Source organism: Pyrgilauda ruficollis, unplaced genomic scaffold (genome assembly GCF_017590135.1).
Source record: "Pyrgilauda ruficollis isolate IOZ18807 unplaced genomic scaffold, ASM1759013v1 scaffold177, whole genome shotgun sequence".
NCBI lineage: Eukaryota > Metazoa > Chordata > Aves > Passeriformes > Passeridae > Pyrgilauda > Pyrgilauda ruficollis.
The window spans coordinates 185,398-206,481 of record NW_024516653.1 but is presented as its reverse complement, the minus strand read 5'-3'; the positions used below and the strand labels follow the sequence as shown (position 1 = coordinate 206,481).

The 21,084-nt window shown below is 37.5% G+C and overlaps 1 protein-coding gene across 2 annotated transcripts in view; it reads left to right on the top strand.

Annotated features, from left to right (window-relative positions):
- SLC12A2 (solute carrier family 12 member 2) overlaps positions 1 to 21,084 on the top strand; it is a 50,823-nt gene that overhangs the window by 9,928 nt on the left and 19,811 nt on the right. For both annotated transcript variants that reach the window (XM_041464259.1, XM_041464258.1), the window contains exons 2-10: positions 6,330 to 6,449; positions 7,482 to 7,557; positions 8,083 to 8,178; positions 9,782 to 9,921; positions 10,667 to 10,777; positions 13,672 to 13,780; positions 14,196 to 14,323; positions 14,420 to 14,504; positions 18,381 to 18,535. In XM_041464259.1, the coding sequence (XP_041320193.1) occupies positions 6,330 to 6,449; positions 7,482 to 7,557; positions 8,083 to 8,178; positions 9,782 to 9,921; positions 10,667 to 10,777; positions 13,672 to 13,780; positions 14,196 to 14,323; positions 14,420 to 14,504; positions 18,381 to 18,535 (1,020 nt within the window). The remainder of the gene's footprint in view (positions 1 to 6,329; positions 6,450 to 7,481; positions 7,558 to 8,082; positions 8,179 to 9,781; positions 9,922 to 10,666; positions 10,778 to 13,671; positions 13,781 to 14,195; positions 14,324 to 14,419; positions 14,505 to 18,380; positions 18,536 to 21,084) is intronic.

Genomic DNA, 21,084 nt, shown 5'->3' with positions numbered 1-21,084 from the left:
TTCCCTGATACTATTAATTTTTTGAGTTCTTTGAATAAAATGCTAAGAAGGTGTTAGGGAGACTGAGGTGTCTTGAACATGTCTTTTTGCTATTTTTTTTTCTCTGTGTATTACCTGACTGGGTCTTTTTCCCCACTGGGAGCAGTGATAATCAGTCAAGATTCCCATATAACTCCTGAAAAACTGGAGCATTTGAATCTGTTTTGTTAGCTTGGTAAACTATTTTAAACTAACAAATAATCAGAAATCTGTCAATTGCTCCAGGTGTTCTGCAGAAGATACTGGCTTTCAGAGTAGCAATTTCTAAGTGAGGGGTAACCCCTGTCTTAAGTACCAAAGATTCAGATTGTTACATCTGTTTTAGAATTTACACTTTCATTGTTCTTTCATCGGTATGAGGCCGGTTACAAAGCATTAGCTGAGAGTTGTGCATTCTTGTTCTTGGTTTCCATACCTGTCACCATCCTTATTCCAGCACAGCAGGACTAGTTTACAAAATACTGACCAGTCAGATTGTTCTTTAAGAGAATGTTACATAGAATAAGATTTTTTAAAAGTCATTACCTGTGATACTTCCTCCCTTTGGAATTGTTTGTTTCCCTTACAGGAATACAAACCACTTGAAAACTGTCAGACTTGGCAGAAGTGTTTTCCAAGTTTAGTGTTAAAAAATCACTGTGATTTGTAGTTTACGAGCAAAGTTAGAAATAGTATCCCAGCCTCTCATGAGAAGTGGTTTCCTGAAAAAATGGTTACAAACAGTAGTCAGTGTCACCAGCTTGAGTCAAAGACTGGTGTAAACTTCTATTTCCTCCTGTTATTTAAGTACTGAAATACTCTGGAATCTCAGGCAACGAAACTCAAGGCTTTTCTTGATAAAGGGTTTATCATAAGACTCTCTGGTGTCCCTGGGCAACAATGTGATTAAAACCACTCAGTGGAGATTTAGGTGTTTTGTAAAGGAAGCTCAGTCCTCTTGATCTCTTTCATGACTGTAGATAAAAGCAGTAAAAGATAAAAAACAGCTTATCAAACTGACCCGTAGACAAAACCTGGGAATTTTATGATTACAAACATCAACATGCTGCAAAAGTAATGTTTAAAGAACAGATACATTTGATACAGTTTGGTGTCCTTCAGACAGCATTTTTATTCTTTATCAGACAGCAACACACTTGTATCAGTACAGACTGTTTTCGAAAGTTCTGTTATATAAGAGGTAAACACCATAGCAGCAGGATTATTCTAAATGTATTTCTATGCATGAAATACATTTAGCACTTCTAAAGTCTTAGAAGACTTCTGCTCCTTGGAAGTGTCACAGGTGGTGGAGCTAGAGTCCAAAAGTTAATTTGCTCTTTCAAGGAAAATATCTTTGGTAGTGTTTAAAAATCCTTTGAAGTGTTACCATCATTTGAGGTGAAATGCCTAGTAATTCTTATGTAACTTGATAGCTTTCTTTATTCTGTCATTTTTATTGCATCTATGTTCTGGTTCAAGTACCCTTTAGTTAGAAAAGAAAAAAAACCAAAACCAACATTTATAAGCTCTTTTTTTCATGTATGTTTTGAAGTGTGTTAATTCTGATAAAAGCAGGTTTTGTAGCCATAGTCTTAGTAGTGTGCAGGACTGGAGTTGGGATATATGGGAGTATAATCTCTCCAAGTAATGATTCTGCCTCTGACACAGATGGCCCGCTGCATCTGGATCAATACCTTTTACTGCTTCTTCCCTTCCACAAAATAAGGAACATCTTAAAATGGCAATGCCTGCAAAATTAACCTTTGAGAGATGGAAACAAGAAATCATGGTTGTAAGGGCTAGTGAGCAGGTTGGTAGTAGAGCTGTGAGCCTCAGTGAAGAACTGCAGAAGATATGTGAGAGGGCGTAGAATTGTTCTGCCAGTACTCTTTGGGCAAAGATGTTTCTCAGGGTAGGTCCCTTCATTTTTTTTCTGTTTTCAGTAAGCATGAGAGACCTATGCTCATTAACAGAATACAGGTATGTAATCAGAATAAAGTATGTATCAGGATGTAGCATCAGAATTTATAGTGCAGGTACAAAGCAGTTTTAAGTGTAAGCAACTTGATTAGATGCAGTGGAAAGCCATTTTTATATTTCTTTCCAGAAGCTGCAGCTTGAAAAGGTTAGGCTCTTGATTTTTAGCATTATGATAATATAAACTATTGAAACCAGCTTCAGTACTGTATCCTGCCAAGATGAGAAGAAGCTGCTTTTGTGAAGCCTTTCTAGGGAGTTTGTGTGAGAAGAGCCTCATATTACATGGCATGTGCTGAATCTGTAATGGCCAAACTTGAGGATTGGGAAAAGCAGTTAATTGCTGCAGTCTGAGGTGCTTCTCTGGCCTCCTGGTTTTGCACAGGACTAATAGCAATGGGAGGGATTAACTGAAGAAGTCAGTGACTACTTGGAACACACCAAATCAGGCAGTTCACAGTGGCAGCAATCTGACTAGAGAGCCAGAAAACTGTCTTACATACAAATTGCTGGTGGTCCTGCTCTTGACTTGTGGCTTCCAAGTTGTGATTCTTGAAAAGAAGTAAGACTTCATGTGTGTTTATTCTGGTATTACCTCATACAGTGCAACATAGCCCAAGTATGTTGCCATTAAGATGGGATTTAGATAAGTTCACCACAAAAAAAAATTATGCTGCATGACATACACCACTGTCAAGAACTCTTAAATAAAGCCATTTTTACTGAACTTTTTGATGCACCAGTGTATTACAGGCTGTGTGTGAAAAATCTCAGATCTCCTCTACCAAAATATCAAGTATTTTCTCATTACTAATCTATGTCTAATAGATGTGGAGGCTATTCACAGTTGTCACAAATGACTTATTGTTATGATCCAACACTGGAGATGAAATAGTAGATTATCTGTGTAGGAGCAGAAATTAACTGTTTCTTGTCTGAAGTCCTCTCAGTGTATGATAGAATTGTCAGCTTGTAAACATATGTTATTTTTCCTTTAACAGTGCAAATTAATACCGTGACTATTTTTGAACTGATTATTTTTGTTTTAAGAATTGCGTTAATAAGACTGTTTCTGATCTGAAATGTTAAACCCTCTTTTCTTTCCCCTTTTGTTACACCCCCTCCAAATCCACAGTGTGTTAGTGTTTTTTACTGTTTATGAAGATCTTATCACACATGTATTGGCTGTTCTAAAATAGTGCTAGGGCAGTTTTTTCCATTCAGTGTCTGACTTGAGTAGAAGCATTGTTTCCTCATGAACACGAGCATGAAAAATACTACGCCTGCTTGATTTACAGCTGAAACCACAGTGGTGCTTTCTTAATATCGCCTTAGAGGGCTGCACTTGGAGCCTTCTGGAGTGAAATTCTTTTGTGCCCACACTCTGTAATATCTGTTCTCAGTGGTGCTTTATTGGGCACCCACCAGCACTGATAACCAGGAATAACCTTTCAGTTATTGCATTTTGCTTGTGCCTCAAAATATTTTCCTAAGAAATATTGCACGGTGTGGAGAGACAAGACATACAGAACAAAACTTTCCTGTGTTCACAGTGTGCAGTATCTTGGAGCTGATCTGGTAACTGATAACCCATTATCTCCTCCCCAGAACACAGCAGGCTGAGCTATGGGCTCATTTGAGCACTGCAGGAAAATGTGTAGCTGCCACATGGTGGTTGAGGTTTTGGGGTGACATTTGGGGGTCACATTGGCAACATGTGGAGGTTTTACCAATAGTTGGCCTGTCATGCTCACATGATGAACTGTGTGATCCTTTCTTAGACTAGATACAAACATATTTCTCCACCTTCTTACCAAACCTGAACATACAGTAAACAAACTCCAAGTTTGTTAAAAAAAAAAAAAAAAAAAAAGGCATTACCCACTTTAGTCACATTTCACTATTTTAAGACATGAAGATAAAGATTCCTCCTACCGTTCCTTGATACTCCCTGACCACTCTTCTCAGAGAACAATTTTGTTATTTCTTATTACAGACATGATGCGTGTTGTTGTAATAGCAGAAGATTTTATCTAATGTTGGCAAGTTCTTTTGGCCAAAGCTTAAAAATTGTTTAGATAATTTGAATGTGACTCCTTTTATGTAATGGTTTAAAGTAGAGTTTGTTCCAAGTATAATGTGGTGGTTTTCTGTGAGGAATAAGAATGGGTTTTATATGAACAAGTAATAAGTGGTTGTACTGTCTCATGCTTGATTGGAGGTTTTGGCATAGTTATGAACAGGTTTATAATCTGCCCCTTGTTTTAATACATCTTTTTTTCTCTTTGTTTCCTCCCCACTTCTGAAAGAAGTCATAAAGGGATACATTAATGCTTATAAGGTTTTTTACATTTTATTCTGCACTTCTAAGCTATTGGAGCAGGATAGGTGGTCGGCTCATCCTCTTCTGGCATGAGCCTCAGGCTTGAGTAGGAGATGTTTTCTTAGTTCTGGTTCAGGCAGGTCAGCATTTCTGAAATGTAGCAGCGTTGTAATTCTCTTTTTGGTCCTCACTGTTCTTCTTACCACTCTAAATGATTACGTGCTGCTACTTGATTTGGCTTGAGTGCCTGAATACAAATAATCAGCAATCAATAGGTTCGTCTGGTCAAAGGCTGTGCGAATCTCCCAAGAATTACAGCCATTACTTCTGTCCAGGAAAGCTGCAGTTGAGCAAATTGGATAACTCCTGATTCAGTTTTTGTTTGTCCTCTGTTTAGTGTATATAACACAGTATATAATACATATACACACACACACATGCAAGAATACATATATATATAAAACTCATAAGGTGTCTTTTTTTTTGTTGTTTTAATTGTAATCCCTTCTGGAGGCAATATAATATACTCTTTAAGAGTGTAAACTGTTAAAGGTAATGATCTGGATACCTAACAGTGCAAGGCTTGTGCCTTACAGGATCACCAGATGTGTTGCAGGTGTATCTGTTTCTGTGAGAATGTCATAGTTACACATCGGTGAGAGAAGCACTGGCATGAATCTGTGCTGATGACCTTTGGATAAGGTTGACATAGTCTGCTTTTAAAAATCTGGTTTGTATGTTTACTGCTGATTATAAGAGTCTATGGATGACAGCCTTCATAACTGACAGGTTTAGAAATATTTCCTCTGGACCCTCTGCTGAGGATATATCTGGTGCTAATGTATCAAGAGTAGAAAGAATTTGGTAAAATATCTCACCCTAATCTTTATTAGTTTTTCCCTGCATATGTTAAAAGTCTTATTTGTGTCCACTCTATTTTGTGTATTCCGTAGCAAATGTGGGTTTTGCCCTTTACCTCATTGAACCTCTAATTGTTAAATATTTTCTGAGCCCTGGGATAAAGGCTGCTTCAGAGTATGCTGCTTGAGCTGGTTTGTTGAATGTTGTTCAGGATCTTTCTACTGTATCCATTCTTAATACTTGTTGCCTTGGATAAACTAACATACTTAGCTTAGAGCGCTTCTTGCTTTCTTACAGCAAGTGTAGGAAATGTTTGAGTTTAAATGTTCTGGTGCTTGCCTGCTTTGGCAAAACAAAATTGTCTTTTAAGCAGGCATATATATATGTGCCTGTATACGCATATATTTTGAGTTTATATTTAAAGTTGAGATTTTCTCCATTTTTGAAGTTGAGAGCTGAATTGTAAATAAAAGACATAAGCTGGCCTTTGTCCATGGGGCTGATGTTTTCTCCATCTGTGACCCTTCCCATGTAAATGGAGAGCAGTGTTTGGGGAGAGATTTCTCTTCCCTCCTTTTCCCTGAAATGCCAATCTCCCATCCCTATTTCTGGCAGCATCACCTTACAAAGAGTAGTAGAATAGTTTGCAGGGAAATGAATAATTTATTTCCTGAAAAATTGATCAAATGACAGCTAAGTCTGAACCACAGGAAACGCTACAGCAGAGACCAGTAACTTGTGGTAGAACAGTCTGTGCTTTCAGATTAAGAAGTAAAATTTCTTGTGCATTTGAAATCTTCCAGTTCTTTTTCAACAGACCAGGTGTTTGACTTTTTTAGGCATCTGGGGCTAATTCTTAATTATATTTACCACACTGGCTGTTAATGGTTTGCTCTTGTACGTTTGTTTTACGTTCCTTTAAATCCGAGATGTGCGTCACGCAAGGGACGTAAAGGAGCAGCTCAAAACTTCTGCCGTGTCATTCTTTTTATTTTTCTGTTTACACAAGTAAGATGGTTTGTTTTTGGTTTTTGGTTTTTTTTTTGGTTTTTTTTTGGTTTTTTTTTTTTTTTTACAAGATAAGTTTTGCATGCTCACTCTGCTCTGTCAGTCACACAAAATGCAAACTTTTTTTGTGTTTTCAAAGGAGCCTTTTGAAGATGGCTATGCCAATGGTGAGGAAGGCACACCAGCTGGGGATGCAGCTGCTGCTTACACACCTGACAGTAAAGGGGTGGTCAAGTTTGGCTGGATAAAAGGTGTGCTGGTAAGTTTGATATATGGTTCTTCAGTTTCTTACAGGTGCTGATCTATTCTTACGGATCTTTCCTACCATCTTCTTTGTTGACAGGCATTGTGGTAGTGTAGTATAAAGATTATATGTATGAGAGGTGTGATAAATGCCATAATTTTAGGAAGGGTTGCTCCTATTTCAACTGAATTTTAAGGAAATAAATACTTCAGGGCTTTAAATTCTTAAGGGTTTGTGATTTCTCGGCACAGGTTTTAAGGGTTTTCATGTTGCATGATTTCCAAGAAGGAAAGATACTGTAGTAAAAGAACACATGCTTTACTTCTGTGGTTTGGAGAGGTTATCTCCTTTTTTGTAGGATTGGTGTCTTACTCTTCAGGGAAGAGAGAGACCCGAGATCTGGTTTTAGTCTCCTGTCTGAATTCTGTACAATACAAGCTCTTATTTTTATTGCGATCTAAGAGTTGTAAATACAAGGATTAAAAAAAAAAATGCACGCCTCTCCATCCTGTTATTGTGCAGATATGTTGTAAGATCTAAAACTTACAGAAATGGAAAGTTGCAGCAGGGTTTTTGTTCTTTTAAGAAGAGTAAGTTATTCGGTAGGGTGTTGCTTTAGTGCTTTTGGGTTTTTTTGAGAGAGAGAGGTTTGTGGGAGATACAAACTGAGGTTTTAGACCTCACAATCATTATAGACTCCTATCTTATTTTAAGTCATGTATTCCATAGTGTGAATTTTGGATCCTAAAGGTTAGGGTCTAAATTATTATTATTGTTTGCTTACGGCATACTGCAAGTGTCAGATGTTGAAATACTCTTAACTCTGTGTTTAAGGTAGTAACTTTTTAATCATATTGAAGTCCCTTTTTTTTTTTTTAACCAAACTTAAACTTGTATGATAACATTATATTCTTGTGAAATAATTTGAAAAATGGTGACGAAATACAACAAGATAATTTCAAGAACATTAAAAACCGAAATAAAGAATTAGTGAAAATGACTGCAGATGCAAGAACTAATCTTTGTTAAATTTCTGTTTTGTCCTAGGTACGATGTATGTTAAATATTTGGGGTGTGATGCTCTTCATCAGGCTATCATGGATTGTAGGACAAGCTGGGATAGGTATGGGTACTAATGCTGTAATTTTATTTCATTACTTTGAAATGTGATCCACAAGACGTGTTGATCCTGAGCTTTTACTTCAAACAGGAATAGGAAATTACCTTAATATTGCCAATTTTTATGGTAATTTATCTTACCAAAAACTTCAGCCAGTTACTTTTTCATTTAGGTACAAGACAAATATTTTAAAATTTACATTTGTAAGTCTTCAGTGAACTGTAGAGATAATATTTTGAGCTCTAATTATTAAGCCCTGCATATGGACTGGGTAGTCTATAAGCATTTCTTTTTAAAGGCTTAACTTACTGTTGGATTGATCTCTAGAATACAGCTCTTATCTTGATGATTAAAGAGAATCTTTGCCCAGTTTTATTTTTATCCTGATAGGGGAAAGAGGTAGCCTTTTGCTTGAAAGTAAATTTGTGTTCTATTTGCAAGACTTGAGTATTTAAATGAAATTAAGCTGAAGGTTTGTGCTCTTTAATACTGCAGGGCTTACAGTGTTTTCATCTCTTTTCCCAAAAGGTCTCTCTGTCTTGGTTATTGGAATGGCCACTGTTGTGACAACTATTACAGGACTGTCTACTTCAGCAATAGCCACAAATGGGTTTGTAAGAGGAGGTAATGCTATTTTCATGAAGTTTTGAAGCTTTCCTCACTCTGGAGTGCACACTTTAATGTTGCTGAGGAGCAAAGCCTTCCGTGTGTTCTGTGTGATTAAACAGTCACATAATTAACAAAAAGTCAATAAGTAGCCTATTAATTAGACTTGAACTAGTACCTTGCTTTTGTGCTGTAAAAGGAACTTTATTGGTGTAAATTTTTGTAATACAAACAGTTTTAAGGACACATATCCAGGAATGAGTAGGGTCTTAATAATTCTCCTGAGCTGCACTGGTTGGTTAAGAGCGTGCTTGTCTGTGTTCATGTCCTGAAATAAACCTTCACACAAGTAACACTGCAAACTCTCAGTTAGCTCCAGCTTTCCTGAGGGTGATGGTTTTCATTCTCTTCCATGGTTTATGTGGTGTTGTCAACTATTTTTGGAAATGGTTGGTGCCTCTGACACCATCTAACTGCTTCATGACATTACACAACTGCTACTAGGAAAAAAAATATGGTGAAATTAAAGTAGGAGCTTATAAAACTATCTTCATTAAGATTAAGAATGAAGAGAAAAGCCTCACTATCACAAAGTAAACAGACCCAATGGGAAAAGGCAGCTGTGATTGTTAGCATTATGTCAAGCTTAGTTTCTGAATGCCCTTCTGTTTTCTAGTTCTGTGATGTATATTGGGTTGTCCCACTCCTATAGGAGCTTTTTTTTTTTTTTTTTTTTTTCTAAGTCACTCTTCAAAAATAGTACTTCATTAGAAAATCTGAAGTCCTGAATTGGAAGAACTGTAGAATTTCATAGGAACAATTGTTCCTATGAAAATGTAATATTACAGTAAGATTTTTTTTTTAATGTTACATAAGAAATACAGAGAATGGCCAAGCTGGGTACATATATAGGATTTCCACAAGAAGTCTAATGCAGTGAAATTAAGTATTTTTTGTTAAAGATTTTTGACACGCACTCAGTTACTGGAGGATTTTGTTGCTTCTAGAAAGCTTAACCTTAAGTTTGAGTAATAAGCCTTTGCTGCATTTTCTAAACTTTACCTTCCTGTAATACTCGATCTGATTTTGTTTTGTCATGTGGGATTTGTTATTTTTGTCCAGCTCAAAAGTACAAAGAACAGGCTCTTGAGGGTCCCATTGGAGGGCAGAAAATTCCTTTAACAGCAGAGCTTTTAGAAACAGGTCTTCAGAAGTTTGGAACTTCAGTGGGTTTGTTGCAGTCTGCTTTGCCAGTTCCTTGATCTTGACTGCACAAGTGCTTTGAGCAGTTTGAAGTAAAAAGCCCAGTTATCCTGCAGCTTGTGTTCTACAGTTTTTAACCATAGAACTGGTTGCATACCTGATATGCAGTAATATGAGGTGGTGCATGAATTATAGTTATTTCCAACTGGTCTCTTTGCCTAAGAACTTGAAATACATTCCTAAAACTTCAGCACATCTGTCCCTAAAATACTGAGTTAAGGGTTATTTTCTAATACAGAGTGGGAATACAGAGTGAGTAGATTCTGGCTTGTGTAAATGTTAAAGTGCTGATGACTGTCTGTTATAAGCTCTATCATGTAGAGTATTTTTTTGTCATTTGTATTTTTTTTTCTTTCAGGAGGAGCATATTACTTAATTTCCAGAAGTCTGGGGCCAGAGTTTGGTGGTGCCATAGGACTTATTTTTGCATTTGCCAATGCTGTGGCAGTGGCAATGTATGTTGTTGGTTTTGCTGAGACTGTTGTCGAGTTACTCAAGGTACATGTGCTTATATTGATTATACTTTATCTGTAAAGTTTTTCACTTCATATAGAATGTTTGAGTATATAAACTATATACTTTGTATGTAAAGGTAAAGATTATACTTGGTTTTTGATTCATCTGATCATAGAACTGTGTGGGTTGGAAGAGACCTTTCAAGGTCACTAGTCCATCCAGGTAGAATCACAGACTGGTTTGGGTGGAAAGGGACCCTAAAGATCACCCAGTGCCACCCCCTGCCATGGGCAGGGACACCTTCCACCATCCCAGACTGCTCCAAGCCCCATCCAGACTGGCAGGGGCAGCCACAGCCTCTCTGGGCACCTTGTGCCAGGGCCTGCTCATCCTCACTGTAAAATATTTCTTTCTTACATCTGGCCTAAATCTGTCATCTTTTAGTTTAAAACCATTATTCCTTGTTCTGTCACCACAAGCCCTATCCAAAAGTCTGTTCCCATCTTCCTTGTAAACCCCTTTAAATATTAAGTCATCACAGTAAGGCCTCCCTGGAGCTCCTTTTTCGTCAGGCTGAACAGTCCTTATTGTTTCCATTTGGAAGATTCATTGATTTAAAAACAAGGTAAAACCCAAATTACTTGTATCCTTAAAGGAAATTTACAGTCAGTAAATCTGTTCTGTGTAGATTAACTACTAATAAATTATAGTGAATAAAATGCTGTTCTTTAGTAGGGAAAGTATTTACCTGATGAAGTACATGACTCTGTATTTTTTGTTTTGTTAGGAAAATGGAACGTTGATGATCGATGAAATGAATGATATCAGAATCATAGGAGCTATCACAGTGGTTATACTGCTGGGCATTTCCATTGCGGGAATGGAGTGGGAAGCAAAAGTAAGGATTTCCCATATTTTTTTAAAATTCTCTGCTTCATAATTTTGATTCCATTTTTGCACCTTAGCTGTCTGTTTTTTTTTTTTTTTTTAAAGTATATTCAGTGTATTCAGTATTGCATGATTGTACATTAGAAGTCAGTTGACTTTAATGCAGTAGCTCTTGGTCTGGCCACTAGCATGTGCAGCTCTGAAAAACATTTCAGGTCTTAAAACACTTCACTGGAAGCTTAAGCATCTATGAGAACCTAAACTCCAGCATAATCCACTCTTAATGACATTGTCAGATAGATTAATGGTATTTCCCTCTTCTGGGCAATTACAGCACAAGAGAAGGTAAGAACTTCAGCATGGGAATTTTCCTTTACTTAAAACTTTAGGCACATTCTGAGGCTGAAAGCACAGGGCTGGCTTCCCTTCTCTTTCATTCTCTTCTGGTTTGGTTTTCACCTGGAAACAGCCAGACAGTGGGATGCATTCACCAGACCGAGCATGGAGAAGGGTTTTGAACACTGGTGGTGGTGAATGTGTAGGAGGCAAAATCTCCTTTCCTCACCTTAGGTCAGCTCTGACTGAAGAGATCTTAACAGAGAAGCTCTTCTGCCTTACCAGTTTTCTGCTTGCCATTATGAGGCAGTGTAGGTTGCTCTCTGGTTCCTGCAACTTGTAGGCTTTTTCTGAATATCTGTCCTTAATGTGCTCCAAAAAAAAAAAAAAAAATTGAGAAGAGCCTCTCACTGGGGCTTCCTTCCCAACTCACATTTATTTCACAATAGCTCCTATTTTCTCTGCTGAGAAGCAGCTGAAGGAGCCTCCTCATGAAGTGTTGTAAGTTTCTTATGCTCCTGCATCAAGAAGATGGTGCTATTTTTAATAAAAATGAGAGAGGATTTTTTATCATTGTTGCTTCCAAGAAATAGGGATCCTAGAAGTAGTGAATGAAGATGTGCATTGCTGTGATCTGCTGAGGAGAAAAGAAACCAACAGAAATTGACTTTGGCATGAACGTCTAAATTGAACTTCTGTAGAAACTGTTTACCTTTCTCAAGCAGCCCTTCACTGTCTGTAACTTGAATTTGTGATGCTCTCTTTGTCCACCCAACTGCAAACAATGCTGACTTCCTTGTTCTGAACTGTTTTGAAATAATTATTTGTTAATAATCCTCTGGCTGCCACTTGAAGTCACAAGTAGTATCTTCATTTTGCTGTGTAGCATGAGCAGTTCTATAACAATAGTTTGCATGAAAATACCCCTGTTTAATGTTTCTACATCAAACCTGAATTTGTGGTATTACTGCAGTACAATCCTTATTTTAGGGGTAGCTTTCAAAAGTCCTGTCCTCAGTGTAAAAGTCAAGACTTGGTTTCTGTGTCATGGAAGGAGGCAAGTGGGAGCAATGATAGGCAACTGAGCCTGTCAAACAAGCATTTCATGTGGGCTAACGTAGAACTCAGCACAGCAAAACACCGGCGTCTCCATCTTGATCTGTGGTGTTGTCCTATGCCTTAGCCATTTCTTAGAGAATGCCTTGGAAAATGGAGCAGGGGAATCTATAATAATGCCTTTGAACCAGATCTAAAAGTGAAGAGAGACTGGGATTGATTCCAGGGAAGTTTGCTTTTAAAAATGGCTTTTTAGAGTTTGTGGTGTTTACTACTCACCTCCTTGTGTTGAAGTCTTAGAAGCTCATTCTTTCAGACTTTGGAATTTAAGTAAGATACTCAGCAAACAACCCCAGCTTCAGGGAGATGCCTAGGTTAGTTACTGGAAAAATCCACTTGTGGCAATTGCTCTGTTGTAACTTCATGTTTATGTTTCTGTTTTACTGAAGGCTTCTGCAAGCACCCAGCTGTATCCTCACACCTTTAACCTATTCTTGAGGCTTTACAAAGGTTTAAATACAAGGCACAGACTGTTTTCTTCAGGTGGACTTCTAACTCTGCTCCAGGCCGTTTTGCTCTGTTTATCACTGTTCCACCCTGTTTTCCTGAGAGGCTGTGTGAACTGAAAACTTTGTTTTGTAGGCATGAACAATGCTACAGTGATACAGCATAGTAACTCCTGATCCTGGGCCTGAAAAAGGTCTGTGAATAGCTTCCCCCTAGCTACTGACATTCCTTTTTAAGGAATCAAATCACCCAAAAGATAACAGCAGTGTGATTGCTTATTTGAATGAAAGACCTGAACCATCCCTTCAGTGCCTAGATCTATCTTTGTACACACTTTTGAGGTATGGGATGGTTTAAAGTACTTGTTGTTCAACTTGTAGGGCTTATAATAGTTCTGCAGAAAAGTGACTAAAAATCTAGGTTGTAATAAAAGTAGTCTCAAAACTAGGAATTAACAAGTAATTGTTGTAGTTTGCAATTTAATTTCCTTAGTAAGGGTTGAGAACATGAGAATGTAGCAAAATAAACTACTTCCTTGCATAAAATAGGAAACAAAAGCTATTTTGTTCTGGATGTAATAAAATTTTTAGGAAATACCACATACTAAAGTATAAGACAAAGGATGACCATGGCTAATAATGCAGTTGTAGTATTTGTGTTGCATTTGGCTATTTTCATGTGAATTTCTTGAATCTTCTCAAATGCATTCCTTCTGGAAGGCTTATATATAGAAAAATTAGTCCTTTTAAGCATTTTGCTTTAGAAGTATAGTATTTAGTAATAATAAACCTTTCTGATTAGGCAAAAAAGTTGGAAATTACTCCTATTTATTAATTAAAAATCCTTGTACAAGTTCTCTCCAGCTTTCCTCATTTTTTTGCAGAGAACATGCTGAGAAGGTGAAGCTGAATTTGGAATCAAGTAAACATTTACATTTTATAGCAGAGCACTTGATACTGTGAAAAGAACAAGTTCTCCTGTCTGACAGCAGTCATTGTGTTTCAGGCACAGATAGTCCTGCTGGTGATCCTCATACTTGCTATTGGAGACTTTGTCATAGGAACATTTATTCCTCTGGAGAGCAAGAAGCCCAAAGGTTTCTTTGGTTATAATGGTATGTTGGAACAGTTTAAAGTATGGTAAACAATACCTTTCTTTGCAAAATCAGCTGCTATAATTAAGCATCCAATATATCTAATAATCCTGTTTAACTGTGGAGACTTTTTTCCTGATTTCTTCTGCCTTCTGCAGTTGGGTCAAAACTTGAGTATTGCTTAATATTGAATATACATTAAATTTTAAAAAGCTGGATTATACTGCAAGTATTTTTTCTGCATTTAAATCTGCTTAAGTTTACTGTGTTGACTTCTACTTTGAGTTGAAGTGATGAAATAGGGCTTAAATGTTCTACATTTAGTTTTAAGAAGATTCTGTGACTGTCAGCATTTTTACTGGTCTGATACTGGCTGGAATGGGTTCATACTTCAGCTTCCATGTGAATATTGACAGACTTAAATCTTCTCCTGCAGCCGACATATTCATGGAAAATTTTGGGCCGGATTTCCGACAAGAGGAAACTTTCTTTTCTGTGTTTGCTATTTTCTTCCCTGCTGCAACTGGCATACTTGCTGGTGCAAATATCTCGGGGGACCTTGCAGTAAGTAGTGAATTAAAAACATAATTCATGTTATTCATGACCACTCAAGTGTGCATTGACCTCTGTCATCACTGTCCACTGATGTTTTTCTTTCAGGATCCACAGTCTGCCATACCTAAAGGAACGCTGTTGGCCATCCTAATCACTACAATGGTTTACGTAGGAATTGCAGTATCTGTAGGTAAATAGAGAATGTTTTTAACTTTATCCTTTCACATTCGTTCCGAGGATGTGTTTCGATATGGTTTTATGTAATTTGTTATGCAAAGTCATTATGTAATTGACTTTCCTGCATGGGAAAGTAATAGCCAAAGGTTTCTGGTTTTTACAGTTGGGAGATTAAGTTTTCAGCTGGTTTTATAATTGCATGAAATAACTGATGCTTTTCTAAGAAAATTGACTGCTTCAGTCTAAAGATGACTGAAGACTTCTATCGGTGTTGCCTCATTGTTGCAGTTACTTACCTTAAAGGATTTACAGTTTAGCAGTGGGATAATCCCTGGATTAGAAAAGCATGTTTTCAGGAAATACCCACTGGAAAAGCACATGTATTGTTTTGAGGATTATGGTAATCATCCACATACCTGCAGTGAACTGTGGGATGATCAGGCAGCACTGTGGTGAGGATGCTTGAGCAGTAATTCCCAGTTGAGGGAGGACACCAAGAAAGGCCTTCAGTTCCCATCAGCCTGCTTTTGGAAGCGTTCATGTTCTTGTGTAAAGAGGAAAAATAATCACAGACTGATCTGAGTCTTCTCTTTCCCGTCTTTCCCACCCCACAGTTGTTTGAAATCCTTTGTAGAAGTTGCCCTGGGGTTGATACCAGTTTTGCTGTAGAGCACCAGTGGTTTACTGTGTTTTTCCCACGCATAAAATAATTCTAGTAACCTTAAAATTACAGGACTGTAATTGAATCATGCACATTTCTTGCCTGTGATCAGAAGTATTTTTTACTCATGTCACATAAAGCAGTTTCTGACAGCAATAATAATTTTTATTATATGAAAGACCTTGTTTTATAAGGTGTGGTGCCTTTTGAATGAAATTCTCATTTATAAGAGTGCCATTGATCTTACCACTAATGATACTTCCTTTTCAAAGATACCAATCTTGCTAGTCTGCCTCTGTTGGCTAACGTGGGAGTGTAGCTCTGCCAAATAGTTGCTCTGTAGTGATTGTGCTTTATGCAGCATAATGAGCTACACTCATTTCCTAATTAGATTGACTGCACAGACCTCTTGCTACCAAATTTGAATCCTTTGGAACCTCAACCCAGACAAGACTTAAAATTATTGTTAATACTCTCTTATTAATGGAATACTTTGATCAGCTTCCAAACATGAAAAATGCAGTATAAAAACTGACAAAAGAAGCAGTTTGCAAGACTAACTGGACGTGAAATTGATTAATCAGAAATGTTCTGCTGTGTACTGACTTACGCTTTGAATTCTGCTAGTTAGAAAAAGGCAGCAGGAGTCAGAGATCATGAGTGAAATTTAGCTCCTTTTGAGGCATTGGATTAGGAATAGTTGACAAATACATATACTTTTATTCCTTTCCCAGAGTGGTAAGCAAGTCACTAAAGATTTAAAGGGGCTAGTAAATGGTGCAGAGTAGTCACATGTGAAGAGGAGGAAGATGTTCTGAACTTAACTCACTATATATAGACGCTGTAGTAAGTAGAAAGGGCTGAAAGAAGGAAAATTACTGATCCTGCTGCTAGAGGTAGGCAGCTATTTCAAAAAGGTAACTGAGACATTGGAATGCCGTTTCATAATTCAGCAAAGGACCACTGCAGACGTGAAGGTGGGATGTGGAGGCAGATTTCACAGGCAAATTTGCTTTAAAAAGTCTTGGAAGATACATTTCAAAGAACAGCATTTATCATTTTAAGAACAAGGGAAGCTCTAACAAAAAAAAAAAAACCACCAAAGTTCTGAGTAGCATTAAGACCTGCTTCCTGTGGTTATGAAAATAAAACTAATTCACAAGAGCCAAACTGTAGGTGTTTACAGCACTAGTAAAATTAAATGCTCTGAACAGCAGTCTGAAGGGCTGAATACCTCTGGAATTCATGTATTAAGGAGATAACTTGATAGAGATGGCTGTAAACTTTCTTATGCTTAAAGCCTGGCAAAGCTCTATTTCACTTTGGCTGGAACATGCTTATAAATGCCTTTGAAAAGGTGAAATCTTATTTTCACAGGAGGGAAGGCCTAAAGACTTTTAGGGAAAATGCTGCCAGAATCATAAAAATAAATGAAACTTTTTTGAATGAGTCTTACAGAAAGTAACATTTATTATTGTTACTTTTATCTTAGTGTCTTCTGCTGAGAACAGAGCCTGCCTGCCTGGCTTTGTTCTACATTTTCTCACAGTAAGGCCCACATTAAGTTTGTTCCTACTGCCATGTCTCTTTCTGCCGTATTTTGATTCCATATCTGAAAGTCCTGCAAAAGCTGAGTTTAAACTTTGACAAAATGAGGGAGAGGAGGGCTGTGATAGTGCACTGTAGATATTTAATGAGTTTTTCAGTACAATTGGCCTGCCACTGCACTCTCATCACCAACAAAAGGTTGTTTACAAATAGTTCAGCTGGGAAGTGTGTTATCAAATCATTGTATACTGATTGGGTGGCTGGGGCAAATACTTGTATAGTACAAGAAAGAGAAACATTTTCCTCTTACAGTTCAACAAGAAAACAATAAAAAACACCTCAGTTCCTCCACATATGCACAAGAAAAGCATAAGACAGGTGTTTAGTGTAGGAAACGTATTGTAATTTAACCAATTAGGCATAATAAGTAACTAAAAAAGAAATGAGGAGTGGAAGGATTAATTAATGTCCACCTACTGGGACCAGGTGTTGTGGTGGGCTGTTAATCAAGTTCTGATGGCCCACAAGAATTTAAATATGGTATAGCTAGTCAGGAATTAATTTTCCCCATGGAAGAGATGCAGCATACATAGATGCCTAGGAATATTACTGAATAAACTTGCAGCAGATCTTTGCCTTCTTCCTTTGGAAGTAGGTAGTTTAGGTCCTTAGCTGTCACGAGGTTTTGTTGCAAGGCAGTTCTTGTCATTCAGATTCCTAAAAGATTAAAGAGAGTTTTATTGACTCTGTTGACTCTTCCCCACTCCTTATTTAATTCCAGTCCCCAAAGTATTTCCTGGTGTTCAAACAGTTTGATTACCTCTACTATTAGACCACAGAACATTAAATAATACTTAATCTGATCTACTTTTTGTCATATATGAGACAAAACCCCCTTGAAATAGAAGACTTGATGGTCTTTTAGTACTCTTTAGTTTTTCTTAATACTTACAGGCAGAAATACTGTTTCTCCAGCATTTTCTTGACCAGCAAAATTAAAAGTAATCATAGATGAACAAAAGAGAGTTGGTTTCACCAAGAAACCAACTGAAAAAATGTCATGGTCACCTAGGAGATGGCTTACTTAAACATTGGGACAGGCTTTCATGAAACTTATTTTTTTTAATGGCTAAGTCATAGTGACTGGGAAAAAAAACAGCTGCAACAGAATGTATACCTGTCTGCAAACATCAATACACACAAAACAAATCTGCACTCCTCTAGGAAAATTGACCAAAAGAGAAAGTATGAAGTCATAAAACTGTAAAATGGCTTGGGTTGGAAGGGATCTTGAAGATCATCCATGGCAGGGACGCTTTCCACTGTCCCAGGTTTCTCCAAGCCCCAGTGTCCAACCTGGCCTTGGACTCTTCCAGAGATTGGGCTCTTAAATTTCTGCAAGTCTGTTGACATGGTTTTCCTTTGTGCTAAAACTTTGTCTCTTCCTACAATCAGATATATTAAAAATCTGAAGATTGTTTCAGCCAAGGGAGCAGTTGTTCTGTGTGTATTTGTTCTTCATAGTGAAGATGGGCTTAGTACTGTAATGTGTTAAAAAACTAAATGTGGTATTTTAATGTTGCTGTGTGAGATTATGCTTACATAAAAAGGAATTAACACATATCCTTAAATTCAGGTTGAGTTTGTTAATGCTTTTTTTTATTGTTGTGTCCATTGTAGGTTCTTGTGTAGTTCGAGATGCCACAGGGAATGTTAATGACACCATTATCACCGAGCTGGCAAACTGCACTACTGCAGCCTGCAAACTAAACTATGACTTCTCATCCTGTCAGACAGGGGCAGGGTGTCACTATGGGCTGATGAACAATTTCCAGGTATAAAACTTCCTCCTTAATCTGTATATTGGGTTTTGTGTTTGGGTTTGTTTGGTTTTGTTTTGTTTTGTTTGTTTTTTTGGTTGGTTAGTTTTTTGTTTTTTCCCCTATTTGGTTTGGTTGTTTAGTGCTTTTTTTTTGTTGTTTTTGGTTTGGTGTTTTTTTGGGTTCTTTGTGGGGTTTTTTTGGTTATTTTTTGGGTGAATTTTTTGTGGGATTTAGTTGGTTTTTTGTTTGTTGTTTTGGGTTTGGGGGAGGCTGTGGTTTTTTTTTTCATAAGTAACGCATGGTATGTGTGGGAAGGGGGGTGTCCACATTTGTGCACTTCTCCATTTAATTTCTGTATGGCAAATAACTGAGAAACAATACTGCACAAACTAAAACTAATCTCTAAGGTGAGGGAAGATTCTTGTATTTCTCTTCCAGCTTGAAAACAGGCAGGTTCTGGGGCAGAAAGTGCCAGTTTGTGTTCACAGTGTAATGACTTCATCCCTTCAGGACACTCTGTGCTGCAGTCAGTTCTTTTGGCAAAGAATGCATCTGAAGTTCTGCTGGGTCAGCTCAGGGTTTGGGTGTGTTCAGGCAGCAGATGGATGATTTGTAGTATGATTTACCTGTGGAAATCTTAGATTAGGAGCTCTAAATGAGGCCAGGAGGTGAGACAGGCTTAGTCAGGCCTGCCTAGGAAGACCATCCTTAGTTTTCTGTTACAGTCAGTGAATTACAGGTCCTCACAGGTTTCTGATATTTCTGTTCAATGTCAGTGGTTATTCTGTGCCCACGCTGTCACCTGGTAGAAGAGTATTTTCAAAAATTTGTTCTGGGCTCTGTAGCCTCAGCCTAGAGCTTCCCAACAAAAAGTTACAGCTTTGGGTAATTAAAATGCAGGGGTTTTTTCAACTGTGGATGAAAGTTGAAAGTTCAGTGAAACTCAGTTATTTTAGTACAACATTTTTGTTTTGCTCCAGAGTGCTGGACCAAGGAACTGAATAGTCAGAATATGGTATTTCATGATCCCAAATGTTTGAAATTTATGAAACTGCCTTAACAGTAAATGCCAGGCAAACATAATGAGGCCCTTATCAGCAGGAGCTGTATGTCAGTCAGCACACCAGTGGTTGCAGGGCCACTCTGCCCTTTTCTGCATGATTTTGCAGGGATGAAAATTTCAGTGCTGTGGGTGGCTGCCTTTGTGGGCTCCTTGGTTCATGGTCAGGTCTGGATTGTGCTGGGGATGGAGGGAGTGGAGTTTCACACCATGGCACACTTAATTCTGCTAGATCTGGTTCCCCCTATATTCTCCTAGCTTAGAGAAGCTTCCTAAAGTCACTTAACTAACCTAAGGCATAACTAGCTAGCTTTTAAAATGCCAAATATTAATTGCATAGGCTTTGCTGGGGTATCTCTCAAATTTATAAAACAGGGTAATAATCAAAAATAGAGAGTGTCAGTAACTGGAGGCATTGGACAGAACCTAGAAAGACAATGTACAATATGAGTCAGTTGTCAGAAGCAAACAGCAAGTTAAGGCAAGTGCAGTGAAGTAAAGGCATCAAAATATTTTACATATGAGAGGAAAAGTGAGGGAAACTTGATTCCCTTCGTAACGAGGGAAGATGGATTAAGCCATCCTTGCAGGGAAAAAAATTTACATAATGCTTCAATAAAAATTATTGTGCTTTTGTTAATTTTGTTGCTATAGCAAAAGTTTTTCTACAATAGACATAAAGCATTTACACCTCTTAAACTTTATTCTGTAACATAACATAGGATTATTAGAAATTACCATTTAAAACTGTAACTTTTTCTGTTGCTCATAAAATTAAATTGAACTGTGGCATAGGAGAGATAGCTTAATAGATGTGTTGTTAGTCTTACTCCTCTATGATTATAGGCCTGGCATGCCTTTTTTTTTTTGTTATAAACTTGCATGTACGCTTCAGGAAGTTCTCTCCTTCATTTGTTACACTACTCTGGCAGAAACTTTACTCACATTTTTTGCAACTTCGTTTATTAAATTTCTCTTTTCAAGCAAGGCATGCCTTGGACTGACCTGTGAAACCTGATGTAGTGCACAGATTCAGCTGACTGAGAGGCCCAGCTGTCACTGTCAGTCTGGTCTGGAGAAATCCACTGAATTTGACCATGAATTTAGCCCTAGTGAACAAAACTTCATCAGTCATCTATACATTATGTCTGAGAACATCTGACCTAGTAAGATTTCTTTAGACAGCAGGATTTTACAATTTCAGGTGACAATAACTTTAAAACGTTTTTTCTTGCCTTCCTTCAGTCACTCTCCTGATAATTTAAATGAGATTGCCAGGGTGAAAAAGGCAAGTAAGCAGTGCAAATGATGCAGAACCACATCGTGCTTGAAAGCACCCTGAGGAGTTTGGTCTGTTGACTAAAATTCTTCAGCACTGGCTGTCTTAAAGCAACTTCAGCTTTTTTTTTTCCTATAAAGAAAAGTATTCTATTAAACTGTGAACATTTTTTAATTACACACTTGTGTATTTTAAATCACATGATAGATGCTAAGTTGCATG